This window comes from Pezoporus flaviventris, unplaced genomic scaffold (genome assembly GCF_033815535.1).
Source record: "Pezoporus flaviventris isolate CSIRO_AGI_PZ_B2104156 unplaced genomic scaffold, CSIRO_AGI_Pfla_v1 ptg000097l, whole genome shotgun sequence".
Classification (NCBI taxonomy): Eukaryota; Metazoa; Chordata; class Aves; order Psittaciformes; family Psittacidae; genus Pezoporus; species Pezoporus flaviventris.
Genome location: NW_026892645.1, coordinates 1,244,045 through 1,260,924, shown reverse-complemented (window position 1 = coordinate 1,260,924; position 16,880 = coordinate 1,244,045). Strand labels below are relative to the sequence as shown.

The following is a 16,880-nucleotide window of genomic DNA, read 5'->3' as shown; positions in this document are numbered from 1 at the left end:
GACATCCCTGGGATGTCCCCAGCCCAGGGGAGTGGTGGTGAACAGAGGGTGAGACCCCCAAAGCACCCCCAGCAAGCTCTGCAGAGCTGCATCCCTGGCCCAGAGCACACAAGGAGCCTCAGCAGACCCCCCCCCCCCCCCCGAATTCCATAGTGCTTAATTACAAGGAGAAGGGCTTTGGAGAGGAAGCGGAGGGGGCGAGCACAGGCCAGATTGGAGGGAAGCTGGTGCTGGGGGTGGCTGTGCTGTCAAGCCAGAAGCACAAGAGCTGATTAGCATTTCTAATTATAACTGCAGCGCTCAGCCCCATCCGGGCCTGGCGGGCAGAGCCAGCTGTGGTGCTGTGCAGGAAGCACGGGCCGTCAGCCTCAAATCCTTAAAGGATGCACAGGAAAGAGCATTGGAGCCCGGCTCCATCAGCTCCTGATGGAACACCCGGTGCCATTGAAGCCCCCGGGGCAGAAATCCCGCTGGTTCCTGGCCATGGGGCTGATCCTGATGGCATCACTTGGGCAGGAGCAAGCAGAGCCCGTTTTGGTTCTGGGTCCTGCACCCCCAGCCAGGCAGCAGCAATGGGCACTGTGGGTGATGGCATCGGGCTGGTGTCACCCACCACTGATATCCCACCCGGGGGAAGGCAAAGAGTGCTCCGGAGGGGATGAGGGGACAGTGGAGGTCCTTGCCTGGTGCTCAGCACTGCTCTGTTCTTTGCTGTTAGCACCAGAGCTGGCAAGATAAATTATTCAGTATTGAATATCATTATCATGTAACTGGGTAAATATTATAGGTCAGCAAATGACTGTTCCAGGGCAGTGGGTGACCCATGAGGTCCCGTGTCCTCAGGGCACAGTGCTCTTGGCACGGCTGGGATGTGATCCGAGGAGTGTGCCAGTGGAAATCAGTGTGGGGCTTTCGTGGGCTAAGTGACTTAATCCAGGTAAAGATTCCCAGCTTGGAGATCAGCATCGACTGCTTCCGGCATCTTCTGGATGGTGACAGCTCCTGTGGGACCACATTCCCCACCTCCATGCAACCTGGAGGTGCTCAGGATGCTGCCTGCTGCTGGGATCCCATCAGGCAGTGCCGGGGATTTTGGGGAGGGGAGAGACCCCTGTCACAGCCCAGGCTGTGGGGTGGCAACACCAACATCTCTGGTTCCAGGTCCCCCCCGTGTCTGGAATACAAAGAGGAGATGGGCACCGTGGGGAGAGGTGTGCCTGCCCCTGCGCATGGGGTGTGAGAGATAATCCCACCTGCAGAATTTGTATTAGTTTGATTGCATTAATTATTCAGTGATAAGTGCTCATTAGGCATTCCAGCGATCAATACCGATCACTTCATTACTTGGCATATTACAGCTGGGGAAGGTCTGCTCACTCCTAATTAGATTCCCTGGACAATCTACCCCAGAATGTGACAGAGCCCCGCGGACAGCTCCGTGGCACTTCCAGCCTCTCTCTGCTTGGGCCCAGGTGTTACCAGTGAGGGCTTCATTCTGTGCTCTGTACTCAGCCCCCAGAATCAGGGTTCCGGGCACAGGAGGGTGACCTGGGGAGCCTGCTGAGCCCCAGGGCCACGGGCGCAGAGAGGGCACCCCAAAAGGCACATTTTTGTCTCTCCACCTTTCTCTCCCTTCCCTGTATGCTGCGCTCCCCTGGGTGAGAGGCTGCTCCTGGGTGAGAGGCTGCTCCTGGGCGAGAGGCTGCTCCTGGCCTGTCTGCTCCTTGCCTGACACAAAGCAGCCGCTCTCTTGCCTTGAGGTTTCCCTGCCCAGATGCAACGCAAACGGGGAGGAAGGCCCGGGCTGGTGCTGCTGCTGCTGGGCTTTAACGCTGCAAAGGGGACAGTGAGGAGGTGAAGAAGGGGGTGATGCCCGGCTCAGCCCTGGGGGTTCCCCACTGCAAAGTGCCGGGGCTGGCTCAGCATCTCCAGGGTCATCAACGGGCCTTGGGGAACCCGGGTGAGACCCCGGCTGGGGGCCTGAGCCTGGGACGGGACCCCGAGCGGAGCCCAGCCCAGCCCAGCCGAGCCGGGCCGTGCCAAGCCGTGCCGTGCCGAGCCGTGCCGAGCCGAGCCGTGCCGTGCCGAGCCGTGCCGAGCCGTGCCGTGCCGTGCCGAGCCGAGCCGTGCCGTGCCGAGCCGTGCCGAGCCGTGCCGAGCCGAGCCGAGCCGTGCCGAGCCGGGCCGAGCCGGGCCGGGCCGTGCCGAGCCGGGCCGGGCCGGGCCGAGCCCCGCGGCAGCCCCCCCCCGCCTCCCCGCGCTGCGTGCACCGCCCCTCGCCGCTCCGAGCCGGGCGGAGCCGCGCCGGGCCGGGCTGCGGCGGTCGGTGCGAGCCCCCCCGGCTCCCCGGCGGCGAGGCGGGGGCCGCGGCAGCCCCGGCCATGCCCCCCGGAGCCTGAGGCCCGCGGCCGCGGCGCGCCCGCAGCATGCGGAGGATCCGGCGGCTGGTGCATCTGGTGCTGTTCTGCCCCAGCTCCAAGGGCCTGCAGGTACCGGGGGGGATGCGCAGGGCCGGGGCGGGGGATGCGGTGCCCATCTCCGCATCCTGGCAGCGGCCGCGCACAAAGGGGACGCTCCGCCGCGGTCTGGGGCACGGGGCTACGGGGACCGGCACCGGGGGCCGCGGGCGTTGCACAGCCCGGGCCAGCCGCAGCCCCGCCGTGCTGGGGGAGCCGCAGCGGCCGTGAAGCACCGGACAGCCCATCCATCCGCCAGCCCGCAGCGCTGGATGGAGGAGCCGGTGCAGCCGCCACTCCTGCTCTTTCCTTTTTCCCATCCCCGAGCTGCTGGGGGTTGGGACCCGGTTCAGTGCCGCCGGGGATGCGGGGATGGGACGTGGGGCTGGGGATGCAGGGCTGGGAATGCAGGGGCAGGTTGTTATCTTGGGCGTTTTCCCCTGCAGCCATGGGATGAGAAATCCTGGCTCTGGCTAGTGCCCTGGACCAGAGCGGTTTTCCCGGTGGATGGGAGGTTATCTCTGTGGTGGGGAAAAGCAGGGATGGGGTAGTGGGTAGCTGGTGAGCGGAGGATGGTGGTAGGAGATGGGGCAGAGCCCTGGGCTCACCAGGTGCAGGGAGGGCTGCATGGGGAGGGCAGTGTTTAGAGGAGGCTCTGTGGGTCCCCAGCACAGCGGATTGCTGGATGAGTGCTGCGGCTCTGCTCCCAGGGCCCTGGGGTGCTGAGCCAGCCCTGCCTGCTGTGCTCTTCCCAGCCAAAACGGCTGTGGAGCAGTTGTGTGGGGCCACTTTGACGGGCAGGGGCTGGGTTTGGCTGTGGCTGGGAGGGCAGAGCTGGGTGCAGAGTGAGGGTGGTGGGACCTGGGGACAGCCTTTGTGCCGAGGTCACCCGTGTGGGTCCCATGGGAGGGGGTGGCAGCCCCACCATGGTCCCCACTGGTGGGACCCACTGTGAAGCAGCCCCCTGTTCCCAGAGCAGGGGGTCACATACCCACCACTGGGCAGGTTCAGGGGGGCTGCTGTGCTGGGGGGGTCTCGTGGGTCGCAGTGGTCTGTGTCCGACTTCAAGGACTTCTGGAAAACTGCATGAGCTGGTTTTCAGCTCCCGGGAGCAGCCACACATCCTTTGCCAAGTCCTCGCCATGGTCAGCTTCTCTTTACCAGGCCTTTGTTACCAGTGCTGTGGCTCGATGGCAAACTGGGCATCGTGGCCTGCTTCACTTTCCAGTTAAGATGCACTTGCAATTATGCATAGTGTCACCATCCCGAGCAGACCTGCCTGCTTTCACCGCCAAGCCGGTGTGACAGGAGAGCAGGAGGCTCCACCACCACCGGGTATTGCTGCAGCAGAGCCCTTGCAGCACTTGGCAAGAGGCAGAGATGAGGCATTTTGGAGGTGGGAGCAGTTTTGGGCTACAAGACCAAGCAGGGATCCCTGGCAGGTTGTAACAGCGTTGGATCCAGCCCTATCCCAGCAGCAGGTCGTGGTCTCACCACTGATGCGGTGTGAGAAGAGAGGAGATTTGGAGATGGCCACAGGCCAAGGGCTCTCTTGAAGCAGGAATTAGCCACGGAAACCAGAGGGAATGGGGTGCTTGATGCAAGGATTCATTCCTTGCCTGTGGGAACTGCCAGGGCTCTGTGCCCTGCTACACAGGTCAGGTAAACACCCTGTGCTGCAGGAGGGCAGACGGCAGCACCCGAACCCCGCTGGGAGCCTCACATTGTTTGTGTGGAGGTTCCTCACCCCTCTGCTGGCACCCACACTGCTGGTGGCTGCCTCCCGTGTCCATGAAAGGGGCCCTAGGTAGAGGCAGAGCCCCTCACACCCGAGGATGCAGAGGCAGCAGGCTCTGCTTTCACACGAGCAGCGGAGCAGGAGCACACGGCCGCAGCTCCCTGCCGTAGGGATGCACAGCATCCAGCTCCCCGCAGCCCACCGCTGTAATCTCCCTGCTTTTAGGGAATTTTAAATGTCCTACTTGCAGCAGGAGTTGCATAAGAGACTGGTGCATCTGTACAAAACAGGCTGAAGGTTTCACCGGCGCTCAGGTCGAGTCGTGCAGAAGTTGTCCTTGTCTGGCTGACAACGACCCGGCCTTCACCAGCGTTTCGTTGTCCTTGCAGAGCCGCCTCCCGGGCATCAAGGTGAAGTACCTGCTGGTGCTGTGGCTGGGCATCTTCGTGGGCAGCTGGGTGGCCTACATGCACTACGCATCCTACTCGGAGCTGTGCCGTGGGCACGTCTGCCGCGTGATCATCGTGAGTGATGGGGCAGTGCCCGTGGGTACCGGGGCCGGTGCGGGGTGTGTGGTGCTGCAGGAGCCTGTATCCAGCCCCCTCCAAGCCCCATGTGGTGCCTTGCAGCATCCATCAGGAATGCTGTGCCAAGGAGTGCTCCTGGCAGCTGCTTCCCTGGCATCCCACGGAGCTCGGAGTGGGAGAGGTGGCCTTATCCTGCCAGGGCGATGGGGAAAGCATCTAATGAGCTGTCGGAGGGAAGTCGGCCAAGCAGCCATGGGCAGATTAACATCTGTGGAGATGAAGCTGCAACGTGAGGGCAGCGAGTAGATCCCCGTTCAGGGAGAGCATCGTGCTGGACCCCAGAGCAGAGCCAGGAGGAAAGGGGAGCAGCCAGTCTGTGGGTACCCCTGGCACTGCTGTTGTGCCCTAAGGAAAGCAGGAGCTGCACGAAGAGCAGGGAGCTTGGCTTGGTGCGTTTTACCCCTGCCTGGGGTTTGGGGTGGGAGGCAGGAGCGGGGTGCTGAGTGTGCCCCATGGCAGGGAGCAGGTCACACAGCCAGCCAGGCCCATGGCTCTGTGTGAAATGCCTGGCTCATCCGTCCTTCCGCAGGGCAGGGAGGCAGGAATTGCCATAACAACAGGCATGATCGTTTGATTTGATTTCCTGCACGACTCTGACCACGGGGTCTTGGGCGCTAGTTCCTGCTCTGAGCTGGGGGTTGCAGATGCTGAGTCCCCTGTGAGCAGGTCCAGGGGTTAATTCCTGTCATGTCAGGGATACATGAAAGGAGAAGATGCAGTGAATTACTGCAGCTCCCGCTTCCAGCCCTGAGGCTCTTGGAAAGCTGCGGCCTCTCCTGCCCAGGGCTGCCTCCAGCAGCTCCAGCAGCCGGATCAGAGCCCCTGAGGGGTTTGGGCACGGCAGGCAATGGGCACGGGGCTGGTGACAGGATGGGGGGGGTTCATGCGCCCCCAGTTCATGTGCTTGGGGGGCTGCACATCACAAGCTGTGCGGATGGGCCTGGATCTATCGGGTGAGCAGGGATCTGCCCCTGCTGAGCTCCTTTCTTTGCCTTCCCCTCCCCAGTGTGACCAGTACAAGAAAGGAATCATTTCTGGCTCCACGTGCAAGGACCTGTGTGAGGAGCGCAGCCTCCTCTTTCAGCACTGCCTCTCCTCCTCTCCCACCCAGCAGGTAGGTGCCTGCCCTGCCTAGAAAGCCACCACAGGGCTGGGGATGGGAGCAAGCTTCAGTCTGGGAAATGTCCTCACCCAGTCCCTGTACCGGTCCCAGACTGGAGCAGAACCAAGTTCTCTGCACTCGCTGTTTTCTCCCATCTCAGTGTGTCCCTTTGCCATTGCTGCAGGTTTACAGCGGGCTCTGGAGGGAGACGGAGGTGATCATCAAATGCGGCATCGAGGAAGCCTTGAAGGCAGATGGGCACCCGGACTCTGTGCCCAGGAGGGACGTGGTCCTCTTCGACAAGCCGACACGAGGGACGTCGATGGATGAGTTCAAAGAAATGCTGCTCAACTTCCTAAAGGTCAGTGCCCGAGTCCCTCCGGGATGCCATTTGGAAAGGCTCATAGTGTCTTTTGTTCCCATTGAATGAGAGCTCCTCGGGCCCATGCTTCCCCACTGGTGCTGGGCGCCAGGCAGGGCTCCTCTTCGTGTCCTGCAGCTATGGGGCTCCCTGAGGAATGGGCTGGCCCCAGTGCAGGCAGTGGTGGGGACAGGGACAGACGGTGCCTCTGGTTCACAGCTTCTCTGGGCACCCTGTGCCAGCGCCTCAGCACCCTCACAGGGAAGAGCTTCTGCCTAAGAGCTCATCTCAGTCTCCCCTCGGGCAGGTTAAAACCATTCCCTTTGTCCTGTCCCTACAGGCCCTTGTCCAAAGCCCCTCTCCAGGTTTCCTGCAGCCCCTTTAGGCACTGGAGCTGCTCTAAGGTCTCCCCTTCAGGAACCTTCTCTTCTCCAGGCTGAACCAGCCCAGCTCTCAGCCTGGAAGCTTCTTCCCATCTGGGTCTAGTGCAGCCCTGATGCTGGTGAAATTCTGCTGGGGGTGAATTGGTCCAACCCTACCCAGTGGTGTGGTACCGAGCTCGTATGAGCAGGGTGGCTGTTCCCTCCTCTCCCAAGCTCAGTTCTTTGCCTCCCCAGCTCAGTTTAGTGATGTGAAGCCTGAACATGGAGAGCTGCAGGGGTCTGACGCCGCTTGCTCTGTTCTGGTTCTGTTCACAGTCCAAGCTGGGAGATCAGCCTTCTCTTGCAGGCCTGGTGAGCCGGATCATCGGCATGGCGGACGTGAACCGGGACGGGAAAGTGTCTTTAGCAGAGGCCAAATCCATCTGGGCTCTCCTTCAGCTCAATGAGTTCCTGCTCATGTTCTCCTTGCATGAGAAAGAGCACACTTCCAAACTGCTGGGGCACTGCGGGGACCTCTACGTCACCGAGAAGATCCCCCACACCTCCCTCTATGGGGTGGACGTTCCCCCCTTCCTCCAGCCGCTGCTGCCTTCGGTCGTGCACCAGATCATCCACCAGTGGTTCGCACCAGCGTGGCCCCGGCGGGCAAAGATCTCCATTGGCCTCCTGGAGTTCGTGGAGGAGATCTTCCACGGCACCTACGGGAACTTCTACATCTGTGAGGCCAGCGTGAGCAACGTGGGCTACAACGACAAGTACGACTTCAAGATGGTCAACCTGCGGAAGGTGGCGACGGAGATGACGATCCGAGGCTTCCTCAAGGGCCGGCACTGCGAGCAGAACGGGGACTGCACCTACGGGAAGGACTGCACGGCCACGTGCGACAAGCTCCTGAAGCAGTGCAAGAGCGACGTGGTGCAGCCCAACCTGGCCAAGGTGTGCGGGCTGCTGCAGGACTATTTGCTGTACGGGGCACCGCTGGAGCTGAAGGAGGAGCTGCAGAAGCAGCTCCGAACGTGCATGACCCTCAGCGGCCTGGCCAGCCAGATGGAGGTGCACCACTCCCTCGTGCTCAACAACCTCAAGACCTTGCTCTGGAAGAAGATTTCCAACACCAAATACTCCTAACGGGGGGGGGGGAGCACGGCCCTGGAGTTTAGAATCCACGATCTCAGAGCTGAGTGCAAGGGCTGAAGGCCTGTTTCTCCATCCTCTCCCCCACAGGCAAATACCCCCTGCGCAGGGAGTTGAGCATAGCTGCAGCCCCTTCTCCCTCGGGGAAAACCAAGCGTCATGACTTCCACCGCCCAGCAGGATCATCGGGATCACACATCGAGCCGGCAGGAGCGTGCTGCGGAGCCGGGACAGCGGGGCCGGGCTGAGCTTGGGGGAAGAAGATGAGATGGAAAGCGAGGAGGAAGCGGAGCCCAGCTGGAGGCATCAAACTGGTCCTTGATTAACAGGAAAGCAGCGCCGAGATGAGAGTGAATCATTCGTGCTGTTCTTGTCACATCATCTTTTGATGAACGTCTCTGATGTAAATAAATGGCTTTTACGTGAATCGCACCAGCACATCAGTAGCGACGCAGCAGCCTCAGCACGAGCCTGCCCGCGAGCTGGAAAGGAGGGGAAGGTAATTTCCCCATCCAAAAGCATCTCCTAGAGTGTCTGAGTCATCTGCCTCCAGATCCAGCTGTGGCTTAGGAAGCAGATCAGCAGAGAGGCCTGGCAGTTCCACCATTCCTTCTGAAGTGCCTGACCCCAGACAGGGATGTGGTGGCTTGTGCCAGGCTCCCACCAGCTCCTGCCCGCAGCCTGGAATTGGCAGCACAGGCCATTCCCTCTCACACGGTCTGGCTTTGGAAGCATCTAAAGCCAAGAATAGCTTAAAGCATTAAAATGAATCCGCAGGCAAGGTTGCAGCAGGCTTCCAGACACTTGGTTGCCTGTGTAGATGCTACCAGGGCTCTATAGTCTGTTTCCTTTAAACACTCAATTATAGCAACCTTTGAAACCTGGGCGAAGAGAGGAGGAATTTGTGTGACCTACCCCAAGCTCACTCAGTCATATGCCTGCTGACAGGAATATGCCATATACCACATGGCAGTGCTCTCACCAACTGCTTACTGAAGTGGGGCATATAGCTGAAGTACAGTCACAAAGGAAGTACATCTGACAGCACCTCCCCTGTGCACGCGAGTGCTGGTGTCACAGCTGCAGATTTATGGGCCCTTTGGAAGAGATACACCAGTTTTCCCTTCTATCCATTCCATAGGATCATCCTTCCCTCTCACTGTTATTTATGGAGGGAATGTTTCAGCGTCAGCCACACTCAGTGCTGGTGCAGCTTCCCAGAGGGGCTGGCTGGGCAGCATCACTCAGCTGTGGTCAGGATGAGCTCTTGTGGGGTTTGTTTGAAGTGGGGTGAGTTCCTCAGTTAATTCAGGAGAGACACAAGCATGACCAAGGCCCCACCTCCAGGCATTAGGGCACCCAGTGTCACCTGCGTGGAACAGGAACGCTGGGTGGAAGGTGAATGAGGGGACTGGAATTGGGTGATGCGGCTCCATGGAGCCGCCCGAGCTCCTCATCTCTGGTCCTGCACTCCCATAGCAACCAGCTCCAGAGAAATCATTTCCTTCTATTAGAAAAAGGAACTCAACACCCACTCCAAATCCTCCCCTCAGGTGTTTGGGAAAGCAATTCGCCACCCCTGCTCTGTTGGCACTTTACGACTCCCTGCCCCCAAAGCAGGGGTAAAGCCCATGAGCACCTAGAAAAGTAGAGGAAAACCACCATGGTCCTCATTTACCTATGAGACCCTAGATTCCAGAATTTCTGAAAGTACGAAGTTCAAGGAGAAAGACAGCCCCTGTGCTTGCAGAACTCTCCCAGGCAGCTTATTCAGACACCTCCAATGGGAGCTGCCACATTCCTGTGTGATTAATCCACACAGCAGTGGACACACTCCCAGGAATCCCTCAGAGCTCACACCCCAAGAACAGAGGGTTCAGTTCATCACTAATACAAAGCACGAGTGTTTTCACACATGTGCTCATCGTTTACAAGCTACACCACAATACGGGTGAGAAATGACTAAAGGCAAAGCTATTCCACACTGGGGCCTGCTCCAGCTTTCCCACATTAGCTGGGAAAAAGAGGAAAAGCAGAACACTGGAAGAGTGACAATCCCATCTCAGCTGCTTTAGCAGCATACATTTGAGCCACAAGGGGCTGGAGGTCAGCAGCAAGGCTTCTATCTGTCACTGTTTAAAGAAGCCATCCCAGTTCTCACAGCCACAAATAAAGTCTTCTATGCTAGAATGGTTAAAAAGAAGGTATTACTTGAGGTGCTACAAACACACATTCCAGGCTCAGCGGAGGTGGCATCTTTATTTAGTTGTTTGGGGTTTTTTATAACCCTTCTTACCATGCAGGGAAAACACAGACTGAAAGCAGAGTGCTTCAGAATGTGGAAACAGCTCAGGAGAGAGATGAGTGGGAGAGGGACAAGGTTACAGCTCTGGGAGCTAGTCACCAGCAGCACAGCAAAGGCAAGGAAGGACACTGGGAACAGAACAATCATTTCTCTTCAACATCCGAGCATGCAGGTTGCAGGCAGCACTCGGAACCAGCAGCATCACCGCACACTTTGGCTGCTGTGAGCTTGAACCCACGTTGAGAAGATGAAGTTTCAGCACCCTAGAGATCCTCACTGCAGACACCACGGCCCAGTTCTCCTGCAGCCGGGTCTGCTGGAGTTCCAAACCTCAAGGCATGATCTGCAAACGAGAAGGCGCAGGGTGTGAGACAACTCCAACTGCAGCAGAGGTCAACAGCAAGCAGCTGGTTAATGCATCCAGGCTCCTGCTGGTCACTGCAGCTCCTCAGGACACAGAACTGCTTTAATTCAGCTGACAAGCATTACATCAGGTTTGTCTTGAGACTACCCAAACACTTTCCCATCCCAGAGGAACCAATAAAAGCTTCATGAAACGAAACCAAGTCTGAGGGCAGTCATCAGCTGGGCTGGGTTGTCACGATTCACAGGGAAGCTTCAAGCACCAGACTCCAGCATCACCAAACACCCTACCACTGCAGTCAGTGGAAGGCAAGTGCCTGCAAACCCGAGTGGATCAGGAGGCAGTGACAGGAGGCAGATGATAATAAATTGGCCTCATTTAGGACAGGTTCTTTGACACCAGAACAAAGGATTTGAAAAGCATCTCCTGGCTTGGCGGCGCACTCTGGTGAGTCCAGGAAGGGGGGAATTTAACAGCACAGCCAGAGCCTGCTCATGGTTCTTCTTTCCCTCATGGGCTCCCTAAAAATCAAAGGGGAGTTTGCCTGCAGAGGCAACATTCATAGTGCAGAGAGGAAAGCTGGGCTTATTCCAGCCTTCAAAGCCAAGGCATAAACCAGTTCTAATGATGCAGGGCTAAGTTAATGTGCACAACGACTCTTCATTCCTCTCAATGCCACTTTAATGCAAAATACTCACCTTTTCCACAGCTGAGAGCCAGGCAGCTCTTTCAGTAAAGCAATATTCATAGCCTGGGATTGCTGCTCAGGCTGGGGAAGACGGTTCACAGCAAATGCTGTTAGGAGCATTTTAATAGCTCTCCTATGCCTCACACAGTAAAGCTCTGGAGAGACACTCATTAGGCACTCACTACTGCTACAGGACCCTTGATGCAAGCAAAGCCTGAGCAGAAATAACCCAAATGTGTGTTTCGGGTTAGAAGTCAGGGTATTTAAATAGAAGAGTCCCATCTTGGGGCATGGCTCTTTGCAGAGCATATCCCCAGCCACCTTATTAGCATTCTTCCCAAAGCCGCTGCTGGTAGGCACTGCCTTTTCCCAATTAAATGGCTCATTTTGCAGCCAGCAGCAGCCCACTTGGTTAATGGCACCTCTGGCCCTCTAATGCCCATTTAATGAGGGCATTTTCCACCACCCAGCACTGCCAGGTTTTGTCAAGCCATTAGTCACTGCAAAGCCTCTTGGTTTTGCAGCACCGCACGTGGCCAGAGCTGTTCTCACCACTTAAAGGACTTCAGGTTTTCGCATCAATTTGTTGCTTTATTACTAAAATCAAGCTTTTCCTTGATTTTAAGACACAATCTCTCATTATCTTGCATATGAGACATGAGCTCGTTTTCAGCAGCGTTTCGTGTCGGACTACAATAGCACCAGAACCCATCTTCATTATCTCAGGCACTTCAACACGCAAAACCGGAAGCTTTTAACAGAAGTGTCTTGTTCTACTGACAGCTGCCTTTAAAAGCATGCTCCTGGGGAGCTGAGGAAGGCAGTTTAAGTGAAATGAAAAGGTGAAGAGTGTTAAAGGTTGCTTACAAAAACTGCTGCATTAGCAAAGCAGAGGAACCTGGGCGCGCGCCACCTGAAGCGGGTTTTTCCAACAGAAAAAGATGCCAAACTACTGAATTCAGGCTTTCTCCAAGTCTACACTGGTACTGTTATTTTACTTGGTTTCATTTGTCCCTGTCCCGTAAGGACAGGATGTACCACCCCTAGGATCCTACCAGACACCACTGAGGCCCAGTGGGTTTCCAAGTGATGCCACACTTACCTGCAGCAGTTGAAGTAAGTTCCAGGAGTCAGCCCTGCTCTCAGCTGTAACTGTGAGGAGGAAAAACACCTTTAGTTTGGGTTTTTGAGGAAGGAGTGAGGAGCTGGTGAGTTAACATTAGGAGCAAGGCACGGTTTCCAGCACCTGCTAAATCCACACCAAACTGGTTTTCTATCTACATCAATCCTTTGAAAACACCAAACTCAAAAGCCTGTTTCCCCCATCCCTTCCACGCCCAGGTGTGGTTCTTGGTATCTACGTAACACTAAATAAACCCTGCTGAACTCCAGGTGTCTTTTCACCATCGGAACAGACAGCAAGCAAGAGTGTCTTGCAGGCCATAAGGAGCTGCTGAAAGCAAAAAGAGAATTCAAGACAGCAGCTGTCACTTTTGCTTGTCCTTGCAAAACCCAAAAGGACCTTCCCCTGATGCAGTTAAAATTGGCATCATTTAAACTGCTTTTCTAAGGAATTTTGCTCCATATTCTGCTGGTTTTCCGGAGAAAGAGGTAAATGCAGCAGCAATGTCAAGCTACTGAGCTGAGTAGTTACAAGCTTCTGGCACAGGAAAGCTCTTCACCTCTGACTACTAATGATACCAACATGTCAGGAAAGCAAACCTCCAAGGACTCAGGGCTATTAAAGAATACTGGAGTCTGCTATTCCTAACAATAAATGATATACAACAAACCTGAATTAGATTTTAACAGAGCAGGTTAGTAAAACAGGGTCACTTCTAAAGCATAGAATCTGACAGTATAAAAGGTACCCTTATCTGTCACGTAAGATTATACTGTCATGAAGAGAATTACTCACAGTGGAGGGCAGCCCTTCTGCACCCTGTCCCTCCAGAGCTGTCCATTATTCACCATTAAAACACTTAACATTCAAGGAAAAACCACAGGAAAACCAGGAACCAAGTGTCAGGCTGCTCATCATTCCTGGGTGCTCACAGGTTCCAGAGCCCCAGCACAGACACAGCCTCTTCCTCTCTGCCACCTAATGACACAAACAAGGCACTACAGCCACGTCTGCAACACGAGCTGGGGCATGGGGCTGTTCAACTGCACCCGCTGCTGCTCACCTCGGGTCCTGCAGGAGCCCTCCTCCCGTCAGCCAGGTCCTGCAGCTTCCTCTGGAAAGGGAAATGCACACATCGCTTACTTTGTGTACCCAGACACACCTCAGAGCCTGGTCCGATGGGCTCTGTTGCACTGGTAACACAAGCTTGGAAGGTACAGCAGGAAAGGGAAGCTAAAGAAACCAATGCACAGCACACGCAGGGTTTAAGCACATGTGGTTATTTCATAACCCCACAGCATTCTACCCATTTTAAGGCTAAACAAAAGCCACACACAGTGGGTCTTCTGCTGCAGACCCACTACAGGTCACACACAGCAGCTTTCTATCCTTACACCCAGCTCTCACGTTAGGGCAATTACTCGCATTTCAGGTAATTAAACCCGTTTATAAACCATGTCAGGCCATCAATCACTCTGAATGCCCACGGGTCCGGGAGCAAACGAGCGTAGAACACAGCCTGTCGCTCTCTGCCACCTCATGACACGAAGGTGCCACCGCAGCCACCTTCGCAACGCCTCTGGTGGCAGGTCGGGAACGCCACAGGGACTGAAGGGATAATACACGCGGTTGTAAGAACAGCATCACCTACTCGGTAGCGTTACAGCGGGATTTGGTGCACGTGGACACACTAAACGCAGTACATCAGAGCGTTAACAGAAGGGTGCAGGTCTTCGCGTTAAGCACCACTTACCTTTGGCTTCTCAGGACGCGCAAATCTTTCTCACTTCACCCTTTGTCTTCTGCCAGGCTGAAGAAGGACAAGAAAAGGGATGTTAATAAAGGCCGCGCTAATAGCAGCTCATCACAGATTAGCAGCTAACTGCTGTGTGTAAGAACTCCGTGACCTGCCCCCTCACGCAGCCCAAGATCAACCCGCAGCAGCACCAGCGCCGCTTCCTGCGCACGTTCAGGGTTACTCAGCTCGCCAGGAGCCGTTAACAGCGGCAGCCCCGCTGCTCGCCACCCTCCATGGGAGCACGGCTCTGCCCCTGCCCGTGCCCGTACCCAGCCCAGCGCTGCCCGGGCAGCCGCGGTTCTCCCCGGCCACGTTCTGGCCCCTCCGATCCCTGCACCCCGGGGCGGGGGAGCGAGCAGGGACCAAGCCCCGGCTCCCCGCGGGCAGCGCCAAGCACGCGGCCCCGGGCGCACACAGGAGCGGCACCCCCGTACCTCCGGCGCGCCTTCCTCATCGCCATCATCGCCACCACCACCATCATCATCATCATCATCATCATCATCACCGCCATCCCCATCCCCTGCACCGGAGCCTCCCGCCGCCCTCCGGCGGGGAAGGGGCTCGGAGGGGCCCAGCCCTGCCCGGGTGAGCGCAGCCCCCGCGGCCGCCCCGCTCGGTCCCCGCCGCCATCGCGGTCCCACGGCGAAAAGGCCGCAGCGCCCCCGCCTTCCGCTTATATAGGGCGGGGAGGGGGGGCGGAAGGGCCGCGGGGACAGCCCGCCCTGAGAGCGGCTCCCGAGAGCGCCCGCTGCTGGCCAGGAGGACTCGGAGCGGGAGCGGCCGGCCCGAGGACCCGGATGAAGATGGGGTCCGGGATGGGGCCCCGGGGCTGGGATGGGGATACGGGACCGGGATCCCCGGCCCATTGCTCGCCCCCGGGACCTCCCACCCGTGTGTCAGCGCCTGGAGCTCCCTTTCCCGGCCGCACTCTGGGGCCCCGCCATTCGCCATGGCTGTGGCTGAGGTTGGACCCCGAGATGCCCTGGGATAAAGCAGGGACCCTCCAGCGCTGGGATGTGCCACCTCCCCTCCTGCTCCCCTCTGTGTGCTCCCGGGGTGGGAACAACCTTCACACCCCTTCCTTGGCCATAAACACTGGCCAGAGGCCCCCGTTTCACAAGAAGACAAGAAAGATTGTGAAGCCCTTTATTCATCAGGACAGAGCATGAAACCCAAGTGATCACACACTCAGGGACAGGGAGGCCACAGCACAGAGGTGCCTCCGTGCAATGGGGACACACAAGGACAGGAGCTGGCCCTGGTCTGGCTCCCAGCCCCTCACATCGCTCTGGACCATTTCTGTTTGAGCTGGGATCACTGCGGGGCCTCTGCACAGCACCAGAGCCCTGCCAAAATCCTGTGCTCCGGGTGCAGGACGCCCGTCACCACCCCGCTGGGCACCATCCCACGGGCTCTAATTGCCCTCCGCTTTCCTCTGCAGCTCACGCACGGCCTCGCTGTGCCGCCTCTTGTCCTTGGCGCGGATGATGGTCATCCTGAAGAGCTTGCAGTACAGCTCCATGGCACTGGGGCTGTCGTCATTGCCTGGGATGGGGTACGTGATCAAGCAGGGGTTGCAGTTCGTGTCCACCACCCCCACCGTGGGGATGTTCATCTTGGCCGCGTCCCGGATGGCCACGTGTGGCTGGAAGACGTTGTTGAGGCTGCTGAGGAAGATGATGAGGTCGGGCAGGCGCACGCCGGCGCCGAACTGGATGTGCGCGTTGGTGAGCAGCCCGCCCTGCCAGTACCGCGTGTGCGCGTACTCCCCGCAGGCCCGCGCCGTGCTCTCCACCAAGTGGCAGAACTGGCGCTTGCGGCTGATGAAGAGGATGATGCCCTTGCGGTAGGCGATGTGCGCGGTGAAGTTGAGGGCGAGCTGCAGGTGCTCCATCGTCTGGTCCAGGTCGATGATGTCCTGGTCCAGGCGGCAGCCGAAGATGTAGGGCTCCATGAACCTGCGGGGGCAGAGGGAGGACACAAGGGGGTGCAGGGACGGGGTGATGCAGGCACCGAGCAGCCTGGATGTGGCGCGGCCTCACCGTGGAACCCTTCCCACCCTCCAACCCCAGTGACACCAGAGGAGCTCTCTGCAGAGCTGCACACAGCGCGTCCCACCAGGGCTTGGGGCTGCAGGGCTCACACTGGGCACGGTCCCTGTACAAGCCCATGCGGATATGAGGGTCTCCACGGGCAGTCCCAGACCCACCCAGTGCACACAGCCCGGGACAGCCTCCTGCTTCACTCACCGATGCCGACATCCCTTCTTGTGCCCCAGGTGCACCCGCGCATCGAAGAGATCTTTCAGGGAGAAGAGCTCCTTCACGTTGAAGAAGTCGGGGTGCGCGAGGGGCCCGGAGAGCAGCTTCTCATCCGCGGCTGAGAGAGAGAAACCCCAGTAAGGAGCCGGTCCCGCGTTGTGTGTGCAGGGGATGCGAAGGGCGCTGATGCACCCCCAACCCCAGGGGCCTGGCGGCACCGGCGAGGCTCCCGCAGGTGCGCGGCATCACTCACCGCGGGGCTGGGCCGGGCTGGGCGCCGGGGCCAGGGCCGGGGCCGCGATGCTGCTGTAGAGCCGGGGGGCTGCTGTGGGGAGAGAACGCGGGGTGAGGCGGGCCGGGGGCGGGCCGGGAGCGGGGCGGGAGCCGGACGGGACCCGCTCACCTGCCCGCAGGAGCCGCGGCACCGCCATGCTCCGAGCCCGCCGCGCCGGGAGCGGCTGCACCAGGAGGAGGAGGAGGAGGATGAAGGTCAAGCGGCGCCTTCCGCTTCCCGGGCCGGGGCGGGGCGCGGAGCCATCGCGGCCCCGCCCGCAGCGTCCCGTCTCCGGGCAACGCTCGG

General features: G+C 58.4%; 2 protein-coding genes, 1 long non-coding RNA gene and 2 other non-coding genes across 7 annotated transcripts; 1 reads left to right on the top strand and 4 right to left on the bottom strand.

Annotated features, from left to right (window-relative positions):
- Positions 1-2,318: 2,318 nt before the first annotated feature.
- On the top strand, positions 2,319-8,188 carry DIPK1B (divergent protein kinase domain 1B). The gene is made up of 5 exons (XM_061476602.1): positions 2,319-2,489; positions 4,584-4,718; positions 5,788-5,895; positions 6,068-6,244; positions 6,943-8,188. The coding sequence occupies exons 1-5, from the start codon at positions 2,427-2,429 to the stop codon at positions 7,753-7,755; spliced, it is 1,296 nt and encodes a 431-aa protein (XP_061332586.1). The 5' UTR covers positions 2,319-2,426; the 3' UTR covers positions 7,756-8,188.
- A 1,813-nt stretch (positions 8,189-10,001) lies between these two features.
- LOC133281272 (uncharacterized) lies at positions 10,002-12,317 on the bottom strand. The gene is made up of 2 exons (XR_009747447.1): positions 12,221-12,317; positions 10,002-10,409 (listed from the first exon to the last, which is right to left on the bottom strand). It is a non-coding gene; the product is annotated as an uncharacterized LOC133281272 (long non-coding RNA).
- An 822-nt stretch (positions 12,318-13,139) lies between these two features.
- Positions 13,140-13,273, bottom strand: LOC133281485 (small nucleolar RNA SNORA17). The gene has a single exon (XR_009747536.1). It is a non-coding gene; the product is annotated as a small nucleolar RNA SNORA17 (small nucleolar RNA).
- A 422-nt stretch (positions 13,274-13,695) lies between these two features.
- Positions 13,696-13,831, bottom strand: LOC133281484 (small nucleolar RNA SNORA17). The gene has a single exon (XR_009747535.1). It is a non-coding gene; the product is annotated as a small nucleolar RNA SNORA17 (small nucleolar RNA).
- A 1,337-nt stretch (positions 13,832-15,168) lies between these two features.
- Positions 15,169-16,746, bottom strand: MRPS2 (mitochondrial ribosomal protein S2). 3 transcript variants are annotated; one of them, XM_061476953.1, is made up of 4 exons: positions 16,704-16,746; positions 16,554-16,625; positions 16,289-16,418; positions 15,169-15,997 (listed from the first exon to the last, which is right to left on the bottom strand). In XM_061476953.1, exons 1-4 carry the CDS (start codon positions 16,729-16,731, stop codon positions 15,454-15,456), a joined length of 774 nt encoding a protein of 257 aa, XP_061332937.1. In that variant the 5' UTR covers positions 16,732-16,746; the 3' UTR covers positions 15,169-15,453. The 3 variants fall into 3 exon arrangements, with proteins under 3 accessions (XP_061332937.1, XP_061332938.1, XP_061332939.1); XM_061476954.1 differs by having other exon boundaries at positions 16,554-16,622; XM_061476955.1 differs by lacking the exon at positions 16,554-16,625.
- Between the last annotated feature and the right edge of the window lie 134 nt (positions 16,747-16,880).

Bases quoted from the DNA above. Each gene is read 5' to 3' on its own strand.
- DIPK1B (XM_061476602.1), top strand. From the start codon at position 2,427: ATGCGGAGGATCCGGCGGCTGGTGCATCTGGTGCTGTTCTGCCCCAGC. The intron at 2,490-4,583 runs GTACCGGGGGGG...TTGTCCTTGCAG, and splicing joins CCAGCTCCAAGGGCCTGCAG to AGCCGCCTCCCGGGCATCAA. The intron at 4,719-5,787 runs GTGAGTGATGGG...TCCCCTCCCCAG, and splicing joins ACGTCTGCCGCGTGATCATC to TGTGACCAGTACAAGAAAGG.
- MRPS2 (XM_061476953.1), bottom strand. From the start codon at position 16,731: ATGGCGGTGCCGCGGCTCCTGCGGGCAG. The intron at 16,419-16,553 runs GTGAGTGATGCC...TCTCTCTCTCAG, and splicing joins CAGCCCGGCCCAGCCCCGCG to CCGCGGATGAGAAGCTGCTC. The intron at 15,998-16,288 runs GTGAGTGAAGCA...CTGCCCCCGCAG, and splicing joins AAGAAGGGATGTCGGCATCG to GTTCATGGAGCCCTACATCT.